The sequence below is a fragment of the Trichechus manatus genome, unplaced genomic scaffold (genome assembly GCF_000243295.1).
Source record: "Trichechus manatus latirostris isolate Lorelei unplaced genomic scaffold, TriManLat1.0 scaffold00205, whole genome shotgun sequence".
NCBI classification, from domain to species: Eukaryota; Metazoa; Chordata; class Mammalia; order Sirenia; family Trichechidae; genus Trichechus; species Trichechus manatus.
The window spans coordinates 242,104-264,020 of record NW_004444141.1 but is presented as its reverse complement, the minus strand read 5'-3'; the positions used below and the strand labels follow the sequence as shown (position 1 = coordinate 264,020).

Here is a 21,917-nt window from a genome sequence, read left to right as displayed (position 1 = left end):
TTGCTCCATCTTCTATTGAGAGTTGAATCATAGTTCTGTTCCAATTTGGAAACTGCCAAATGTTCAAAGGATTTCACAGTCACAAGTTACAACTTATCTTTCATGTCCACAAGAGAGACCAAGTCCTGTTTTACTTGTTTAAATTTTATTGGCATTGTTATTAGTAGTAAACCAGCAGAAATTGGATAACAAAGGGAAAAGTTCAGGATAAATAACTTCTTTCTTATGCATACATACACCTTCCTTTGTAAGTTACTTCCTCCCCACATTCTGTCCTATTGTACAAATAGTTATACAAAAATAGTCCACAGAACAATGTAAGCACTGGATACCACCCGCCAGGCAAAGGACCCAGGTGTGAAGAGTTTCAGAACATTCTTGGCTTAGATTACCAGCTTCTCCACACTTAGTGTACTTGTGGTTTCGTCCTCTTCATTTGACCCAAAATACCCAGGGAGGTCAAGCATCCTCTGCTCTGCTTCTGTGAGGCCAAATGACGTGTTGTCGTAGAAGGCGAACTCAGGGTGTGCTGGGAAGCTCTGACACTTGTCTTTTCTACACTGAGAAGGGCTCAGAGGGCTGGCCCTCTGGTAGTTATCTTTGGGGGAAGTGGGGGAAGCCTGTTTCCTCAAAACAATCCTGTGGCTTGGAGACGGACCCCTCCGAGCTCTGTGAGGCTCTGTTCTCTCAATTCCTGCCACTAACCCTGCCTGCCGATTCCCCAGTTCTGGTTTCCTAGTGGGCTGCCCCAAGGTGTGAGACTTAGGGAGAGGGCTTAATGGACTACTGGTTCCACCTGCTCCTTGGAAATGCTCCAGTTGCTCAGGTAACAGGTGGGTGCCTCGACTGAGAGGTCTAACCCTGTCTTCTGCCTGGTCCCAGGTCCGTGTCCTAGAGCTGTACATGGGGGCCTGCCGTGGAGTCAGAGCAGACATGCTTCTCTCCCGGAAAGGCCGGGCCTGCTTGGTCTCATGAAAACTAGCAGTCCTTCGGAAGTGGGAATTCCTGGGATGGCTCCTCTCTGATTGGCCCCCTCTGCTCCCCACGTGCCTCATCTGTGACTTGCGGATTAGGGTCTGGCTGGGGCTTATGGCACAACTGGCCTGAGTGACATTAAAATCCAGCCCGGAGGGAGGCCTTTCCCCAGCACTGACCGCGGGCTGGTCCAGAAATGGGGGTTTGATCTGGAACTTGTTTGCCACAGCTTCTTCTGGGCTTTCCAAGTCTAAGGGGGCGCTGGCGGCAGCGTCGACAGCAGTGTCTGTCAGGGGACTCTGAGACACGTGGTACACTTTGGTGGTTTCTGTCAGGCCTTTCTTCTTCATCTCTTTCAGCTGCTGCTGGGCAAGGCGGTAGCTAAACAGAGGGGGGATTATCTTCTGGGCATTGGACTGGAAGCTCTCGCTGCCGGAGGCATCATCCTCTGGAGTCACTGGCACACTCCGCCTATAGGTCAAAGGTATGCCCATCTCCCCTGGGCTCCCCAAGGGCCCATCGCCCCCATCTGAGAAGCTACCGCGCTGCTCACTCAGTTCACAGATGTTCTCCTCATCTGAGTTCTTCCGGAAGCTGGGGGAGTGGATGGAGTTGTGTCGAGCGGGAGTGCTGCACTTGGGAGCACGACCAAACTTCCTCCACAGCGTAATGAGGATGGTGGCAACGATGATGAACAAGCACAGGGATATCCCAGTGACCGTCACAATGTTGTTGGGTTTCACTGGACCCTGGGGCTGAAGAGGAGATGGGCTGGATGGCTGGAAAGCTACAAAAACAAAATCAAACGAAGAACACATGTATTCTCTAGTACTGTTTCCTCTGAGTGGTTGTGAGATCTTTGAGAGGTTGTGAGATCTCTGAGTGGTTGTGAGATCTCTGAGTGGTTGTGAGATCTCTGAGTGGTTGTGAGATCTCTGAGTGGCTTGCTCTCATTATCTAGCAGTTCAAGGAAGAAGTAGAGCAAACGAGGATTTCTGGATTTAAGTATGTATCTCTGCTGGCAGCAGAAGCCAAACAATGTCACAAATAAAGGGGAAACACTGCAAAAACAGATATAGGGAACTGAAACGACCAGCTCATCCACCATCAAGGTGCTTGTGCTCACTAGCTCCTGATGCTCAGCCCCGTCATCTGATGAAATGTGTCTCAAATTTCCTACATGAGAGCTGCATGTAGAAAATGTCAAGATAAAACCAAGGTTTTTGCCTGAGATAACTTAACATGGGCTATTAGGGTCACTGTGAGTAGGAATCAACTCAGCGGCAATGGCTTTTGTTTTTGGTATTAGTAGTTAAATGTATCTTTGAGATGCACATCTTAAAATTCTTAGCAAGTACAAAACTTGAAATGTAAAGTAATTTAGCTGGTTATGGCTAAATTTGGACATCTCAAGATAAATTAATAAGTGAAAAGAAGACTTTTGACAATATATTACAACTTATTTTCCCCTTATATCCAAAACTCTCTTCGCTAAGTGTTAGTTGATGCCTGTGCTTTCTCAGTCTTTCTAGACGCTGTCTGTACACTTTCCTACCTTTACTGTCCTTCTGTGTGTGTTTTTTCTTCTCCTTCCCTGTTCTCTCAAGCTGCTTTGTCCCACAGTCATCAAATGTTTCATCAAGACGCAAACACACTTGGGCCTCAGCCTGTTGTGCCACCAAAACACCTGGAAGTCAACGAATCCTACCAGGCCTCACCTCTTCCCTCCTTGGTCGCTGCCCAAAATTCAAGCCCTTCCAGCCACCTATCCTATCTCTCTTTTCCCTACAGGCTTATCACCACCCACTCTGTGCTTCATCTCCTTAGGCCTGTCCTCCACCACTCCCCTCTCTCGTTTTTTCTATACCTGAAGGGACACTGGATAACCAAACTCCCCAACATCCTTTCCACAACCCACTCCCTTTGCCTCCCTGCCTTACCTGAGGCCAGGATGTCCCTCAGGACACAGGTTTCCCTCCACCTTCTCTGGTGGCAAAGCTGTTACACATACTCCATTCACACACAAACAGAGCCAACAATCTCCTCACACCTGAGTGCATTCCAACCAATACCCCTTCACACCCATGTATTACCTGTACTCCTACGATGCTCATGCCATCCACCTGAACCACTGTCTTTGTCCACCCTCAAGACTGCCGTCTACCAACTTCCTCACCTGTCAATCATTCTAGCACCTGGGTCCCGGTCCTCCTCACCATCCCATAGCTAGTACCATCCTGGGTGACCTCAGAGTCCACTGGGATGGTCCATCCAGTATATCAGACCTTTCCATTGTCTGCAGCTGTGCCTCTTTGGCAATATTAAACTTCATCTCCCTCTCACTTACTTGTCATTACTAGACTGGTTATTCAACCTCACTGAGACTCCTGATTCTACAACCCTTCCATTTTCTGCCAATCTGCCAGCTGCCTCCTGGCCTCATTTCTCTCCCGAACCAACCGAGACCCATGATCCATCACCTGAACTATTCTCTTTCCCATATCCTCAACTTTATTGACTCCCTAATACTGAACTACACTACACCCCATTCCCTGCTCTTCAACAAAAGTTCAACCCTACATAAACTCGGACATCTGGATTCTTAGCTGCTGAGCCCAGGCCCTGAGCACTGGAGAAACACAGCCAGGCAGACCAGTGCCTCAACGTACTTACAGCACCCAACCTAAGCTGGGGCCTCGGTGCTGCCCAAAATCTTCTCATGGGAGCCTAAGCAACTCTCTTCCATACTCTATAATATCTGCTTCAAAGTTTCACAACTTTCCTCAAGCCCTCGGCCCAGTCCCCTTCTTCAGGAGTCTCCTAGGCATCAAGCTTCTTCTGCCACCCCATAAACTTACCAGCAGGCACACCTATTATTTACCTCTTTCTCTACAGAATCAGTGGGAGAGGTGTCCTTCTATGAAAGACAAGTCCACCAACAAACGCTCTCTAAGCCACCAGTTATCTCTGTCTTCCCATCTGTGTAGCACCTTCCCTTCAGCACAGAAACAAGCTCATGCTTTTCTCACTTTAAAATGACCCTTCTCTAACCCTTTCACTACGGCCATATCTTGCTCCTTCCCCCATCCCCCCAGCCAAGCTTATAGAAAGAGGAGTCTGTATGTGTTGACTTACTGCCATTATCATCTCTGTCTCCTGCAACCTGCCCCAGGATTCCAATGAAGCGGCTCCTGCCGAGGTCATTAATGATCTCCTGATACTCAAATTCAAAGGATTTTAGTCATTATATTCCTTGGCTTCTGCAGCTTCTTGCAACTCTCCTTCTTGGTTTCAGTGATAAAAGTCACATACGTAACTTAGAGAGAAGAGCACGAACTTTGGAGCCAGGGAGATTTAGATCTGCATCCTGGCTCTGCTCTCTCCATCAACACGCCCAAGACTCATCATCCTCCCCCACAGAATCTGATCCTCCTCTGATACATCCTATCTCAAGGGAAAGGCACTGCTGTCAGCTCAGCTGCCAGTACTAGAACCCTGGGTTCCCCTCGATGCCTCCCTCAACATCACTCGACACCCAGTCTCTGAATCCTGTCTCCTCTGCACTCCCACTCCACCGCTTCATTTTTCAAATGGGTTACTGAAAACTCTCCACAGGCCCTCTACTTCCAGTCTTACCCGCTTCTGATTGGAACTCCACATTAGAGTCAGAGAAATCTTTCCACAACGCAGGTCCAAGCCTTCAAGGCCCCTCAGGATCTGGCTCCTGCCTGCCTGCCCAGCCTGGTTTTTTACCACTGTCTCCTAACACACTACCCTCCAGCCACACTAAAGTCTTTCAGTGTTCAGGTGTCTTGATGGGCCATCTTCTCCCATGTCTTCATGCATTCCCTATATACTGCTCCCTGTGCTGACACTCCTTTCTCATCGAGTTCATCTGGATGACACCTACTCAGCTCTCAAACTTCAGTTCAAATACCACCTCCTCCAAGAACTGAGGTCCCAGCATGGGTTGTCACTCGTGCAAGCTTCCAGAGCAAGCTGTGGACACTTTATCCTTGTAGATCCTGTACTGTACTATGCATTATGCCTGTTTGTGTGTCTGCCTAGCTACTATACTCTAAGCTCCTTCAAGACAGGAACATATTTTATACATATATATGTATGCCCAATCCCAATAACTTGCACATAGTTGGTACTGAATAAGCATCAATTTAATTAACTGATTCACTGATTATTAAATAGGTAATAGCAAAAATGATCAATATTCCACCAGGTGGAATGTGGCACAACAGCAATTGGATCCTCCTATTCTCTTGTTTGGAAACCCTGTTTAAGAGCTATGACAGCTAACCAAAATGTCGGCAGTTCAAATCCACCAGATGCTCCTTGGAAACTGTGGGGCAGTTCTACTCTGTCCTATAGGGTCACTATGAGTCGGAATCGACTTGGCGGCAACAGTTTTTTTTTTTTTTTTTTAATTCTCCTGTTCAACAAGATGGGCCAAATAAATGTAGACGTACTCTCAGATCTTGGCATAAAAACATTCTTTTAAAGCCAAACCAAAGTCTAAACCCCTAACCAAGTGAAAACAGTTGAATGAGGAAAGATTTGTTTCCTGATTTATCATCTCTTTCATCTGCAGTGACTGCTTACGGCAGGTACTAGCAGCGTCACTATTACACATCAAAGCTCTTCCCTTCGCTGTGTTACCTTGGACTCTGGCCGGCTCCCCTAAGACCAACGGCTGGAGAAAAGCCCCAAACTGCTGGCCTCATCCATCTCTCCTCCTTCACCTAAAGGGAGGGGGATTTCCTCGTGCTTAGCAGCCTGCACAGAGGTATTTACATTTCCAAGAAGTAGAAAACGGTTGAGTAGGACAAAGAGAACACTTGCAAGAAGTTTTAATTTTTATCCACATAAATGTTCTGAGACCACTTATACTAAAAGTAGAGATGTCTGTAACACCTCGTTTGCCACTTTATAATGTAAAGGCTTTTAGTTCCCACAGGGTATTAATGAATTAAGATGCCAAAGCATGAAGTAATACGACATTTCCCAAAAATGATTGCTGATTCCAGGTTGCTGATCCTTCTAGACAGCCGAATTGGCCTGTATTTAAAGGCAAGGTACTCAAGACCGGAAGCTTAATACAGAGTCATATCTAGGTGAGTACAAACACAGACTTCTGCTTACCAGCTTTACAACCCTGGGCAGGCCACTTAACCTGTCTCTGCCCCAGTGTTCTATGGGTAAGGCACTTAGCCTATCATGCAGTAAGATCTCCAGATGTGAGCCTAGCATAATAATAACTACCTTATAGAGTTATCGTGAGGTTTAAATAAGGTAATATATTTAAAGTGCTGGCACAGAGCAACCATTTATTAACTGTTGTCACTCTTAAAAGTACAGAACAAGGTAAAGGTGACTGATTTTTAAATTCATTTGAGTATTATGGCACTTGAGATAGAAAATCTTACTGCAGTATGCCAACCTAGGATTGAGAGGACAAGGTATATTTGAAGGAAGTGATACACAATGAAGGAATTGTAGAGAGTGAAGAGACTTTATAAAGAACAGGGTAGGTAGAGAAGAAAAGTCTTAGAAAATAGTATGAGATACAATTGAAGAAATAATGGATGCAGGGTAGGGGCCAGGGTCTACGAAAAAAGAGCTGAGGGTTGGGAGGCAGCCCTGAGGCTGATGCAATAGGAAAAACACAGAGAAAGAGCAACGTCCTCACAGAATGCTGGAATGAAGGGAACAGGGCCCATTGCACTGGCTGGAAAGATAGGATAACAAGAATCTGCTAAGGCCATAGGTGGGGACTGAGGTGGGATGTTGCCGTGTGTCTGTAGTTTTGGCTAAAAGGTGCTTTGAGATCCAAACACAGAGCACAGTCCAAGTCCTCCAGATGCCAAAGGGACAAGTAACCAGTGCCTTTTTTAACCTGGAATTGGAGAGCAGAAGGAGGAAGGACTTGACAAAAGAACCTTAAGGGTCAAGACCAGAGCAAAGAGCAGCCAACTAAATGGGGAGCTGGGCTGTATATCAGGAGGTGGGATGATATGTGAGACGTGCAAAGATTCTTATTATTGTAGTCTGTGGTAAATGAATGGGATCTGCTCCACAAGCTGAAAGAAACCTGACTGAGCTGCGTGAGTACCACATCTGTAGACCATGAACATCACAAACTCACTGAATACCTACGAATGTGTGTCTTGAAGACACCTAGAGGATGAAGGAAAGGCCAGTCCCTTAGGTGATGGCAAGAAGAAATCTACTCAGCAACTCCTCTCAGGTGGGGGCAGGGGCAAAGTATAAACCTAGGGCCGTCCAGGGCATAAGACAGCGTGTCTTGCCCCACTTTGACAAATAACATGGTATCTTCAGGCTTCTCTGGGATGATGGGGAGAAAATTAAGGGGAAATGTTGGTGAGATGGAAGCACAGGAAGGAGAAATAACAACAATAAATCTTGGTCAGAAACAATAACCCCATTTTTGTATTTTTAAAAATTAGTACAGGCAGTCCCTGGGTTATGAATGTCTGACTTACATACAACCCATAGTTACGAACCATCCCCCATAAAGCCTACTCTGTTAAAAATTCAAGGTACATATGATGGTTTTTAATAACAAACAGGTGCTACTTTGCAACACGCATCAAAACATTCTTATTACTACTGTATTATTATATTAAGGACGTTTTAGAGTATCTGGAAGTATTTCTTTAATGTTTTTATGCATAGAAAAGTACACTATATACTAAGACAAACATTTGACTGACGTTATACAAACCGTACCTAACTGTTCGGACTTAACGTACAAATCTGACTTAAAGACAGATGTAGGAACAGAACTCATTCGTCACCTGGGGACTGCCTGTATGTCTGAATCTTTAATTTAGAAATTTAAGTATATTTTATTTCCTTGTCCACATACTTGTCACCATACTGGCAAGGTGTTTTCCCCACTTATTCCCAGTCCTAGACACACTGAACACACACAGGGTTAGTACTGCAAACAACAGTAACAGAAGGTCAGTATGAGTTCACTTCTGAAGTCAGACTGGGGGTTCCCAGGCGATCCTGGGCTTGATACTGCCTCTGATACTGTCTCTGAGGAAAGACTACCAAAGGAAGGAAGAATACCTACCATTACAATCCTCCAGGGAACACAGGGAAGTCTCTGAGGACATTCCAGGGCACCCAGGTCTGGAGGGGAAGGAAGTAAGACACACTCGGTGACGCTCTCTGACACCATCCCCACATGTGGCACTACACTGGCTCCATGTCTGCCACAATCCCCAGGTTTCTGCAAGGACATAAGACATACTTTTAAGGATAATTCATTTGAGAATCAGTATTTAACTGCACCCAAATGAAGAGGCAAAGCTCAAATGCCAAGCCTTGAAAAGTCAGAAAGTAAAAATGGTAGAAGGCTGTGAAGAGTGCTGCTCCTACCCTTACAACAAGAAAAAGGTGGTACTTTATAAAATCATACCAACCATCAGAGAGCTGAGGGCTTACCAACCGGCCTGAAATATAAGGAAAGGCAGCCTTCTTAAGGAAACACAGGACACAAACACTTGTTACCTGGAGCTGACACCAGGCACCATACAAGCTGGTGAGAAGAATTTAGCTAAAAATTTTTAATGAATTGCTAAAAAGTCTAGTGTTGGCTAGCATGAGAACAGAGAACCTCTGGGAGCCACAGACACAAGGGGAATATGTACCCACCCACAGGTTCTTCTCACAGATCTCGTTAAATGCTCACAGGAAGGACTGAGGGCAGGGCAAAAGGCCAGAGAAAATCTCCCTCGTGGTGGAGGCCTGAGGAGGCAAGCAGCATCACTGTGGGAAAGACACAGAACCTCACCCAGATTCGTCTCCCCTATCTCCACTACAGAACAAAAGCATTAAAGCTCGGGGGAAGGGCAGCAAACCTTGTCTCCCTAAGGGCACAAGTGAAGACCCATTACTGGTGGGAAATGGAAAAATAAAAAAGAACTTCACCCGAGAGGGGCAGAAAACATCCTAGTCCCAGACTATTAGAGATCTTCTACCACTGAGGAGGAGTAGGATCGTCAAGAAGACTCGTCCCTGAGACCAAGGGATGCAGCACTTGCCTAAGACTTAGGCTAAATGAGAACAACAGAGTGCCTTCCCACCCCTAACCACCAAGCCAGGAAGCACCAAGTATCAAATAACAGCAATATACTACAGGGAGAGAGCTAAGAGTGACAGATGAGGACCTCTCGGGTGCACAGGCTCAAGCCTAAAGCTAAGAGTGGAACAGAAATGATGAGAAAAGCCCTCTGGCAGTCCATCCTCTACCCTAAACACGAAGTTACACTAGAAAAAAACTGAAGTCTGTGGTACACTGAGGTTAGACATGTTGTTAGCTGCCGTCAAGTTGGGTCCTACTCACAGCAACCCTGCGTACAACAGAATGAAACACTGCCCGGTCCTGCACCATCCTCACAATTGTTGCTACGTTTGAGGCCATTGTTGCAGCCACTGTGTCAATCCATCTCATTGAGGATCTTCCTATTTTTTGCTAACCCTCTACCTTACCAAAAATGATGTCCTTCTCCAGGGACTGGTGCTTCCTGATAACATGTCCAAAGTATGTGAGACAAAGTTTTACCATCCTCGCCTCTAAGAAGCCTTTTGGTTGTACTTCTTCCAAGACAGACTTGTTCTGCCTTTGCGAAGAATGGGAATTTCCAGCGTACTTAATTATGTTCATGTGGAACCTGTACATAGACCAAGAAGCAGTCGTTCGAACAGAACAAGGAGATACTGCATGGTTTAAAATCAGGTTAGCCATAGGAACAGCAAAAACCCAAACCCAGCTCAAATCCTGACTGCACTGACTCAATCCCATAGCAAAGGCCTAGCAAAAATAGGGATGTGCCCATTTCCAGACCCAAATATTTACCTTGGTGTCTACAGGCATAAACAAGATGTTCAGCTTTCACCTAAAAATTAGACATACAAAGAAGCAAGAAAAAGCAAATTATCAACAGACAAAGGAATAAAGAGAACCAGACTCAGATATGACCCAGATATCAGGAATAAAGAGAACCAGACTCAGATATGACCCAGATATCAGAACTATCATACAGAGAATTTAAAATAACTATGATTAATATGTTAAAGGCTTTAATGGTAAAGTTGAACAATATGCATAAACAGATGAGAAATTTCAGCAGAGAGTTATAGACTAAAACAAATCAAATGGAAATGCTAGAAATGAAAATCATGGTAACTGAGATGAAGAATGACTTCTATAGGCTCAACAGTAGACTTGATACAGTTGAGGAAAGAAACAGTGAATTTGAATACAGGTCAATAGAAATCATCCAAACTTAAACTCAGTGAGAAAAATGAGAATGAATACAATAGAAGAGAACATCCAAGAGCTGTGGGACAATATCAAATAGTCTATCATACTTGTAATTGGAATGCCAGAAGGAGAGAGAGAGAATGGGACACAGGAAGTATGAAAGACAGCAAACCACAGACCCAAGATGTTCAAGAAACACTAAGCAGGTTAAATACAGACAAACAAAAACTGAGACACATCATATTCAAACTGCTAAAACCCCAAAACAAACAGAAAATCTTGAAGGTGGGGAAGGGAGGTGAAGGTGAAAGCATATCACATACAGAATAATAAAGATAAGAATTTCAGCAGACTTCTTGTCAGAAATTATACAAGCCAGAAGACAATGGAGTGATATACCTGAAGTACTGAAAGAAAAACCTGTCAACACAGAATTCTGTACTCAATGAAAGTATCTTTCAAAAATGGAGAGAAAAAAAACTTTCAAAAAACAAAAACTGAGGGAATTCATTTCCAGCAGGCCTTCATTACCAGGAATGTTTTAAAAAAAAATCCTTCAAATAGAAGGAATGTGATAATAGATAAAAACTTGGATTTACACAAAGAAAGGAAGAGTGCTGGAAATGGCATATATAAAGGGAAATACAAAATTCACTTTTTAAAATAATATATTACTTGAAGGTAAACTGAAAGTAATTAAGGTTGTACACTGTAAACTCTAGGACAACCACTAAAAAAATTTTAAGGTGTAAATAATAAACCAATAGTGGAGTTAAAGTTAATATTAAATTATTCCAAAAGAGGTAGGAAAAAAAAGAAAAAAGAAACAACAAATGAAAAAATATATAAAACTAGCAAGATGGCAGATTTCAATCCAAGCAGATAATGGTTACATTAAATATAAATCTAAACACATTAATTAAAAGACTGTCAGACTAGATAAAAAAGCAAGATCTAATTACATGCTGTTTAAAATAAATCCAATTAAATATAAAGATATAGGTTAAAACTAAAAGAAAGGAAGAATATATACCTTGCAATATTAATCAGAAGAAAGTGGGAGTGGCTACATTAATATCAGACAAAGCAGACTGTAGAACAAGAAATATTATGAAGGATAAAGAGGAACAAAACGCTAAGGGGGTCAATTCAACACAGGGCCTTGACAATCTTAAGGGGGGATGCATCTAACACTAGAGCTTCAAAATACACAAAAAAACACTCCCAGAACATCCAATATGGATTGATTAATGCAGGCTTCTCTTCCAAGGAGATATGCAATCACTGTCAGATAGAATAACTGAATAGTCCTCTGTAAAGACTTATCCTAAGTCCCTTCCCTGTAAGCACCCAACCAACCCCAAGACCCATCAGGTCATGCTAATACCAGGCACCAAAACACCCTCTGCATAAAAGTATCACCTCATTTTCTATGGACAAAAACTTACGTTGTAGTCAAAGGTATACAAAGCCTACACAAACATAAGGAGAGCGTGTAAGGCAGATACATTCTCAGGTGAGCCAAGTGGTGCAATCTTTGGGGTGAGTCATACAACATGAGTTCTTTATAGCAATAAAAATTCTCTGGGGATTTTCACACAAGAGTGGAAGCATTACAAACGAGTATCCTGGACCAACATCAACTGAGGTGTGGTAATTATGTTCCATCCGGAGGTCCAACTGAACACAATATTGGTTCTGTGCCTCTCAGATCACAGCTCCTCATGGGGCAGAACACAGTCGGCTTTGTCCTCGAGACTTCCGGGCTCTTCAGACACTAAGCCCCCAGTGCTTACAAGGCTCTGGGAATCTCATTTTAAAGTCTATCTGAGTTAAAGTACTACGATCTATTTTTGAAAAATCTACTGAGAATCCCACTACTGTGAAACTTAAATTGAAAATTAAGTCAACATATAGTTTATCCTTCCCTTGTTGTCATATTTACAAAAGGTAGAATTACAAAAGTTTAGAATCCTTTTGTTATTCTTTCTTAACTCTTCTTTTACTTCATATAATTTATTTAAATACATAAAGTCTTTTGTCATAAACCAAAAAACAAAAATTCCATTAACGGAGGCCAGAAAAAAAAGCAAACTTTTGGATAAAAACATGAATCTTAATGTCAAAAATCTCATTTTGAAATGTAAAGTGTCCTTTTCTCTTGAAAGTAAAATCATGGTTTAAAGGATAATCAACAATTTAAAAAAATAAACACTTGAACTAAGTTTTTATGCTTCTTTATGTCTAAATCAAATTAAATCAATTTAACTCTACAGGAAACCACTCAGATAAAGCAATGGATAAATTTAATCAGGCAAATTAAAAAATTAAAAAAAAAACTTAAGTAACTCTGATCCCTGAATATCTCTGCTAATAACTTTGAGGAAAATACTTAGCAAACTGGAAATCATAAGATAACCATAGTTCACGTATTAAAAATGAACTAAGTAGATCGCCAGGCCTTTTTTCTGAAGTGCTTCATTATATTAGATGGACACATGCTACATACAGATGTGAGATGTCCTAAAGGAATGTGCAAGGAAGGCAGGAGTTCCACTGTGTAGAAGGGTTTACTAGTTCAATCACTTTCAGAGAACTGTGGAGTATTACAGCATCTAAGGGTCTGGATGTATGGATTCCTAAATTATATCTTCTAGATTTACGTGAAACAACTCACAAAAATGGACAAGTAGCTTTAAAAGACTCTGGCAAAGAAGCCACAAGTTGAAGATAATACTATTATTGCAAGCACCTGCAAACAGGAAGAAACTGACAGGGTTCCTACTCTTGGTAAAAGTTCTTGCTCAGACAAGTTACAAAAAAAAAAAAAAAAAAAACCACGACCACCTAATCAGAGAAACCAGAAGACGGCCAAAAAATTTAAATTATCAAAAAAATTACAAGGAATATAGATTTACACCCACTATCATTAATTCTCAAATTCACCTTAAGTTTTGCTTTGAAATAGAGGATACATAATCCCTTTTCTGAAACCCTTGGAGTAGATGTGTTCAGAATCTACAATTTTTTAGATTTTTGAAAGTTCTTACAATGCCTGTGCCATATATTGCTAACATCCCCCAAGCAGAATCTCAGGCAGCATCCCATAATCAAACACATTAACATTTCTGAAAAAAAAAACACACACAAATATTCACACTAAGGAATATTAGTGTGAATATTATCCTCCTTTTATGTACCCTAAGGAGGATACACAAAAAACATAAATAGTCAGTTCTGGCAACATCCATTACATATTTGCTGTAAATTGTTATTTATATACTATCTCAAGGTCCTAGGACATATTTAGAAAAGAAACAAACACAAAAACCAAATTATTCCATTTTCAAAAATAACTACGAAGAAATTCAGAGTGAGTCAGTGACTCACACAAGTCATAGTGGCTCAGTCGGGCCCCTGAATGATGCCATCTGGCAGAGACAGTCTTTACTTGTTAGAGCTGTCAATTTAAAAGGAAAATGAAAAGAAGATAACTTACTTCAGTCATAAACTTAATACAGAAAACACAGGAAGGCACTAAGGTTTCTGTTGCTGACATGCATTTCTTCTGTCAGCTTAACAGTCAGAGCCAACGTCTATCCAACAAAGAACATGGGTCTTCAGCTTCTGCTCCTCAGGTGATCTGTTTGGCTGTGTCTAGTTCCTGCTGCATGGGCAGCCCCCAGGCAGCCCCTGACTACCCTCATTCTGGACACAAAAACAACTCCCCACTGTGCCCCTTTCCAGCGTCTTTTTCCCTGGTGCTGTCTCAGAAGCTTCTGTGAAAAACATTCCAGTCTTTAGACACTGAGTGAAGAATCCGTGAGAAGCCCAGCAGCTTACAGAACCAACAAGGTGGCCTCCTGTCCCCAAATGTCTCTAATCAAATGGCCTGAATTTCTTTACTTCCCTGATTAGTCTCCATTAAATTCAATTAGAATTTTTTGCCCTGTAACAAGTATCTTCTTTTGAAAAGTCAAGCATATTAAATTAGTTCAATCAAATTACTTTTCTACTAATATCTAGCTGAGACTAGCCACAACTCAGTTCAATCTTCAACTTAATAGACATTTACTGAGTACCTGTTAATGTGCCAGGCATACTAAGTGGGACAAATAAAGGCTATACGTAGCTTCACAGCAGCACAAGGCAGGTTTTGCCACCAAATGAGCTTCCACAATGGGGGGGAGTGACATTAAACAAGCAATTACAGAAGTGATATACGCCATATATCTATAGCATGGATGCCGTGCCAGCTTACAGCAAGGGGAATCTAACCTTGCTGTAAGGTTAGGAGGAGTCATTCAGTGGAAACCTGGGGTAAGTTAAGGTTAATGTCAACCAGGTGAAGATGGGGGAAGATGTTAAGGTCTAAGCCCAGAGATAATGCCTGTGAGAGGGGCAGCCTGACAAAGGAGGGCCTCAGGGTGAAGGTCAGGTTGTGGATTCTTATCTTTGTGTAAAGTGAGGCACCTGAAAGGGGACTAGTCTGAGCAGATCTGACTTTTATGCAAGCCCTCTGGCTGCAGTGACAAAACAGAGCGGACAGAGGGGAATCAATTAGGAATCTGTTGCCAAGAACCCAAGTAAAGGAAGAAAACCCAAAACCAAACCCACTGCCATCAAGTCAAATACGACAGAGTAGAACTGCCCCATAGGGTTTCCAAGGGGTGGGGGTGGGGGGCTGGTGGACTTGAACTGCCAACCTTTTGGTTAGCAGCTGAGTTCTTAACAAGTGCGCCACCAGGGCTCCAAGTAAAGAGGAACCAAAACAAAACAAAACCTGTTCCCATCAAGTCAATTCCGACTCATAGTGGCCCTACAGAGGGAGGCTTAAACCAAGTGGCATCAGTGGAACTGAAGAGAGACAGAGACTCCAACACTGAGATAGTATGTAAATAACAATTTACAGCAAATATGTAATGGATGTTGCCAAAACTGACTATTTATGTTTTTTGTGTATCCTCCTTAGGATACATAAAAGGAGGATAATATTCACACTAATATTTCTTAGTGTGAATATTTGTGTTTTTTTTTTTTTCCAGAAATGTTAATGTGTTTGATTATGCGATGCTGCCCGAGATTCTGCTTGGGGGATGTTAGCAATATATGGCACAGGCATTGTAAAAACTTTCAAAAATCTAAAAAATTGTAAATTCTGAACACATCTAACACTGACAAAATCTAGGCCACTTAATGATTTGTTATTGACTTATTGTAATGATTTATCACTGATCAGTGGTGAAGGAGAAGAGTTTGAAAAGCGAGATGAACGATGGAGTCATACGCTGAGGAGCAGGTTTAGGAGTTAAGATGAGGAATCCAATCCTAGACATGTTTTGTTTGAGGGCCTAGGAGATGTCTTAGGAGTGACAGCTATCAAGCAGCACTTGGATGCACAGGAAGAACTGCAGAGAGACATTGACCTGGAGTCATCAGCATTAGAACAGTAACAGAAGCCAGGGGGTGTAAATGAGATCACCCAGCAAGTATGTGAAGGAGGGGAGAGGATCTAGCACGGAATGCAGACAAAGACCAACAATTCAGGCCTGAGACAGGTGGAACCGGCCTGAGGAGACCATGAATGAACTGCCAGAGGCAGGAGGTGAACGAGCTGAGCGCAGCACCACAGAACCAAGGAGTGACTGTGTCTAGAGAAGGATCAATGAAGATGAGGACTGAAAAGTGTTCCTGTATTTTGGGACCCGGAGGCCATTCACCAGCTGCTTCAGTGAGAACATTTTCAGGGGAGGGATGTGGGGTAGAAGCCAGTATGGACTGGGTTGAGAAGTGAATGCTGGTGAAAACAAGGAAATGAACCCCAGAGTGTAGACAACTTTTCCAAGAAACTGGGCTGTAAAAGGAAAGAGGGTGCTGGGGGAGAACATGGGGCTGAGGGAGGGTGTTTTGATTTTAGATAAAAGAATTTAGACACAAGAATTATAGAAGGGACAGTTAAAGACAGAGGAGAGAGAAAATATTAATAGAAGGTTCCTGAAAGAACAGTGGGGGAAGGATCCGCAGTGGAGAGGGAGGGTTGATCTTACATTAGAGGCATAATACCTCTTCCCTGATAACAGGAAAGGAGAAGAAGATGGTCTGACGCCTGTGAAGGTGGAGGTATTTTGGTAGGAGGCTGAGGGAGCTGCCACCTGATGGCTTCCAGCCGCTGTGCCGCACAAGGCAAGATGAACTCTAAGAGGTAAGCCGGAGGCGGAGCTGAGATCTGAGGAGATGTAAGTCTGAAGGAACTTTGTGGAGAATGGGAACAGGAGCCGGCCAGGGTGCCATGTTAGGGAGTGTGGAGGGCCCAGCTGAGGATGGAGGCATGATGCATCGGTAGTGGTGCCAGTCTACCTAGGTGTGCCCTTCTCCTGGAGCCTTAGCAGACTGAGTGGTGGCTGAATTCAGGCAGAGCTGAGATCTGGCCAGGCAGGTGCATCAGAAGCACCACAGGGCAAAGGCATTTAGGATACTGGTATAAGGGTAATTCAAGGGATGGGTCACAGAATCTAACCTGGATAGAGAAGTGGGGACAATGAAGTGGCCAATGGATAGGGAAAGAGTTGAAGGAAAGCAACTGCTAAGGAGAAAAGTGGGTAAATTTGAATCAAGAAACACTTAGGGTTACAGACAAAGACAGAGGCTTGGGGCAGTAAGGGGGGGCTGGGCTTACTGGGGCTGAAGGGCGGGCAGCGGAAGACGAGAGCAGCATGTAAGGGAACCAAACAGTCTCTGCCAAGTTAAACCGCCAGCTTGTAGCCAGACCCGAACCTAGAAAAATGGGAAGATATGCAAAGGAGAGGCTTTGGGATGGATGAAATTGTAATAATCACACTTCTTTGTGATTAAAACCACCAGCTGCCGTCACCATCTGCTCCGACTCATGGCAACCCCATGTGTCAGAGTAGAATTGTCCGCCGCAGGGTTTTCAATGGCTGATTTTTCAGTAGTAGGTCACCAGGCCTTTCTTCTGAGGCACAATTGGGTATACTCAAACCTCCAACTTTTCAGTTAGCAGCCAAGCGTGTTAACCATTTGCACCACCCAGGGGCTCCTCTTTTTGATTAGGTAGGGCATTACACAAAGAGTAGAGAATTTGAAGACGTTTTTGGAAACCCATCCTTCGAAATCTCACTAAAGAGGCTTCATTCCCATACTGAATGACTACGAGAAGAGACACGCTCAGCTAGAGGAAGCCAGAAGTTACTAAACCCAAGCAAGCGAAAGCTCAATTTGGGATTCAGCTTTGGATTCTGATCATACCTGCCATGGACTTGCCATGTGATGTAATAATGTTTAAATATAATGTAATAACAGCTAACTTTTACAGAGTGCTTCCTATGTACTGGTGCAGTGGTTAAGAGCTTGGCTGCTAACCAAAAGGTTAGCAGTTCGAATCCACCAGGTGCTCCCTGGAAACCCTATGGGGCAGTTCTACTCTGTCCTATAGGGTTGCTATGAGTCGGAATCCACTAGATGGCAACGGGTTTGGTTTTTGTTTTTGTTTTTTTTTATGCTAAGAACTTTACATGTTTTATTTTATTCGGTCCTCTCTGAGGTAGATACTTTTATTATTCCCATTTTAGTTATGGGGAAACAGACCTAGAGAGATCATATAAGTGGCAACCTTGGTCTCTTACTTTTTCAGATAAGAATGATAGTGCCAACTGGGACATCATGAGAAGTGAACCCTAAAAATAATGGAATATTTCATAGAAAATTAAGTCCATCTAAATTCTAAATAATAATTTTAATGGCACAAAGGCACCAATTTGATAATTTTTTTTAAAAAATCTCAATACCAACCTATATTTCTCTGAATTAGCATGCACTCCTTCTCCTTTGTGGAAAAATGGCTTCTGCTTGAAATGCCAAAGTCAAAGCAGTATTTGTTTCTCCCCATGTCAAACAGAGTGCAGTTAAATACCGTCCTCCTCTCTCCCAGGTTCAGGCTGTTTTCAGCCAGCCGAACACGCCTCTCCCCAGGGCGTCTGGGGGCCTCCTTGAAGACAGCAATCACTCCTTGGACAAAGACGCAAGGCGGAGGCACCACCGTCACCTCCACTACAGACTCACACGTCAGTTCTGGCACCAGCACCAGTTTGTATCTGAATTTCTCGGCCAGGTCCACGGGTCCTGTGGAAGTAATGACTGAGTTGCGGCCAAGCAGCTTCAGCACTACAGTGACGTAGGCTTCCGGCCCCACAGGTGCACAGCCAAACTCAATCCACTGACCTTGACAGAGTTCTGCCCTCTTGCTGGTTCTCATTTCCAGGGGCTGTCCCTGACTTCTTCTCGCCTCAGGAAGACTGTTGGTGAAGATGACATCCACCAAGATGTCGGGCTGGTCCACAGGGAACGGGCACAGTGGTTGACTGGTAAAAAGGCCCACCTGAAAGGTGCCTTCTGCTGCGTTGGAGGTCCTGTTTAAGTCAACATGAAAGACAGGCCACTCCACCTTTAGAAAGGCACTTTTCTCCCACCAGGGGACTGCAGGACTATTGTCCGCTGCTTCCAAAGCCATCGTGAACCAGTAGTCGCCAGCCTCCTTGAAGTAGAAGCACTCAAACTCGAGTGTTCCCTGGGACTGGTTGGTCAGGAGGTATTTGGTGGTAACAGTCTGGTTGGTGCTGGCCTCCAACAGCAAGACAGATACATTCCTCAAGGTGCCATTAGCACCATCAAAATACTGGAAATCCACAGACACTGTGTGGTTGCTCAGTGCTACATGGCTGGGCTCACCCACGAAGAGGTACTCAGCTTCTCCAAGAACTGAAAGGAGATGGTCAAGACTGGTTTTAAAAAGGAGTAACTTGGTGCTTCCTATATACCAGGCATTATATTATATATCTCTCTCTCCAGAGGGGCTCAGTATGTCCTTTGTTTGGGCTGTTAGTCTTTAAATATACCCTTGTATGTATTCAATCAACGATTATTAGAATCAGCACATAAATATACTAGCACACAGAGGTGTTTTCTTTAATTAGCTCAGCACTTCACCTATTTCTTATTTAAGATGAGGTGAAATAAAATGTATACAACTTGGATAGCTCTAATTCTTGATATCCACTTTAGGCAAACCAGAAGTTGAGGGGTATTCCCTTTTGGATGGACACTATTCGAGGTTGAGGGAGGTGGTTGTTAGGCAGCTTGGGTGCTAGTTCGGAAGAGACCTGGTACCCCTTTTGTGAACTGGTGGCTAAAGAGACTGCGGCGCCAACCACAGCCAAAGGAAGGAGTTAAGACTGAGAATAATGATCATATTAATTTGAATCTGGTAGGGGCAGGCAGGATGGCACTGCAATGCATTTTAAGATTAAGAGGCATACACCACATAATAAACTAATGAAAGTCTATTGTGAACGACACGACTGTCAATCAGACAGATCAGATTCTGATTTGATAAGCAGCTAATCAATGAAAGAGATGCATGTGCCCAGTTGAAAATGCAGAAAAAAGATACAACTGATGAGTTCCAGAAGACAGGAGTAGTACACTAAAGAGCGACCTGGCCACATTACTCTAGAACTCTTGTTCCAAAAGACAGGAATACATTCTCATTTAGAAAACTACAATCTGGCTCCACTACATCCTGGCTACTGTAGTACAGTTTTCTTTGCCCTCTCCCCATTCCTTTATTGTATTTAAAGTAACCATGTTGCCATATAAATGGGGAAAAAACAGACCTGTGAAAATAACTACCTTTTCCATTAGCGGCATGTGTATTCTACGCTCACTCAACTTTCATTTTTATATTTCAGTAAGATATTTTTCTCTCAACAACAACAACAAAAATGTCTGCATACTTTAACTAGAGAATTTAAATGTTTTTATTTATCGTTGTGAAACCAAGGACACTTTTTAAGTTTTTTGCATGAGGCTGTTATACATATAGCATTCTGTCTTTAAAAGAAATAAGTCCCAGATTGGTTTTCTTTAAGTCAAGGGTCTTCTTAAGTAAATGCTTTCTTAAAAAAGAAAAATGACTGAAGAAGGTGATCTACTGACAAAACGAACAGCACAAGTCCTGGCTCATTTAACTGGCTGCACCACTGATACCTCACGAATCAGGATTCGCTATAACCTGGATCATATTTTCTTTATCAAATTTGAAAACAACTTCTACTCCCATACCATTAACTGCTTAAATGTCTATGATATATTTGGAAATCATCAAAAGAAAAGCAGTGAATTTTATACCTAAAGGTCTATACCTTTATACCTAAAGGCTGGAGGTTTGATCTACCCAGAGGTGCCTCAGAAGAAGGGCCTGGCGATCTACTTCGAAAAAATCAGCCATTGAAAACCCTATGGAGCATAGTTCTACTCTGATGCACATGGTGTCACCATGAGTCAGCATCAAATGACAGCAACTGGGTTTGTATGTGCCCAGACATTCACAGTGCTTCACATTCTTGATTCTATTTTATCGTAACAACAATCCCGTGACGTCGATAGTATTACTGAGGTTGAAAGAGATGAAGAAACTTATCTAAGGACACACAACTGGCAAGGAATGAAATTCGGATGGGTTCCAATGACGCTCTAGCAGCAAAACTCTCTTGTCAAGTGTTGAGCACCAATATATAACACGTGAGCGTGTGTCGAGTTTAAATTTACAATAGTGAATTACTGGGAAATCAAAAAGAACTCAGGTTAACATGCTTGTCTCCAGTTTGTTAAAATGAGAGTTGTTTTTTATTACTCTTCTTAAAGACCTAAAAGTATATTTAAAATGAAATTTGAATCAACTATGCAAAATCCCTGAAGAACCCTAAAAGAAACCAAGGTTGCAAAGATCACAGTTGAAAAAGAACTCACTTTGAACCTACTCTGCCTCCTTCATGAAAGGTCATCAACATCAACATCAATAAATCTCACACACGGCTTTAAACCAGTTCTTCCCAGATCAGTCATGGCCAAGGAAGCAAACTGGAACAGACTCAAATTTTTAAAATTTGGGTTAACTGGAATGGGAAAAATTACAAGTTGAAGCCCTGCTAGAAACTCCCTCTTAGAAAACAAGCATACACACTGCATAGCAACCAAATCTCTTGCCCGTTGGATTTTGAGTAGAGTCGGGAACAGTGGTGCCCCACTCAAAGATGGTGACAAACCATGCCACTCTGAGTGTCTGCTGCTCTCCATAGTCCTCCCAATAATCCAGTCTCATGCAGCAGGCTCCTGAAAGGGCTCACTACACCTCTTCCCAGCCTCCCATTCCAGGGCTTCAACTCATAATTTTTCTCGTTCTGGTTATTGTTTCAGATCACCCAACTGGTAAAAAATTCGGGTCTGTTCCAGTTTCACTTCGTAGGCCATAACTAAATCAGTTTGAACCAGTCTGAAGCCCTAATCTCACATTTATGTTTCTTTATTGATACCTGTATGTCCCTAGGTGGCACAAATGGTTTACGCTCAACTGTGACCTAATGGTTGGTTGTTTGAACCCACCTAGTAGTACTACAGAAGACAGGCCTGGTGATCTGCTTCCATTAGGATTACAACCGATGAGTGGCCATCTAAGACACTCCACTGGTCTCACCCCTTCGGCAGCAAGGGAGAATGAAGAAAACAAGATACAAGGGAAAGATTAGTCCAAAGGACTAATGGACCACAGCTACCACAG

The 21,917-nt window shown here is 43.0% G+C and overlaps 1 protein-coding gene and 1 pseudogene across 1 annotated transcript in view; one reads left to right on the top strand and one right to left on the bottom strand.

The window, feature by feature from the left end:
• Positions 1-137: 137 nt before the first annotated feature.
• THSD1 (thrombospondin type 1 domain containing 1) overlaps positions 138-21,917 on the bottom strand; it is a 25,438-nt gene continuing 3,658 nt past the window's right edge. The window contains exons 4-6 of the mRNA XM_004388069.3: positions 18,095-19,060; positions 8,090-8,248; positions 138-1,762 (exon numbers count right to left, since the gene is read on the bottom strand). Of these exons, the coding sequence (XP_004388126.1) occupies positions 384-1,762; positions 8,090-8,248; positions 18,095-19,060 (2,504 nt within the window). The 3' untranslated portion in view covers positions 138-383. The remainder of the gene's footprint in view (positions 1,763-8,089; positions 8,249-18,094; positions 19,061-21,917) is intronic.
• LOC105756877 (small ubiquitin-related modifier 2-like) lies at positions 19,162-19,943 on the top strand (annotated as a pseudogene).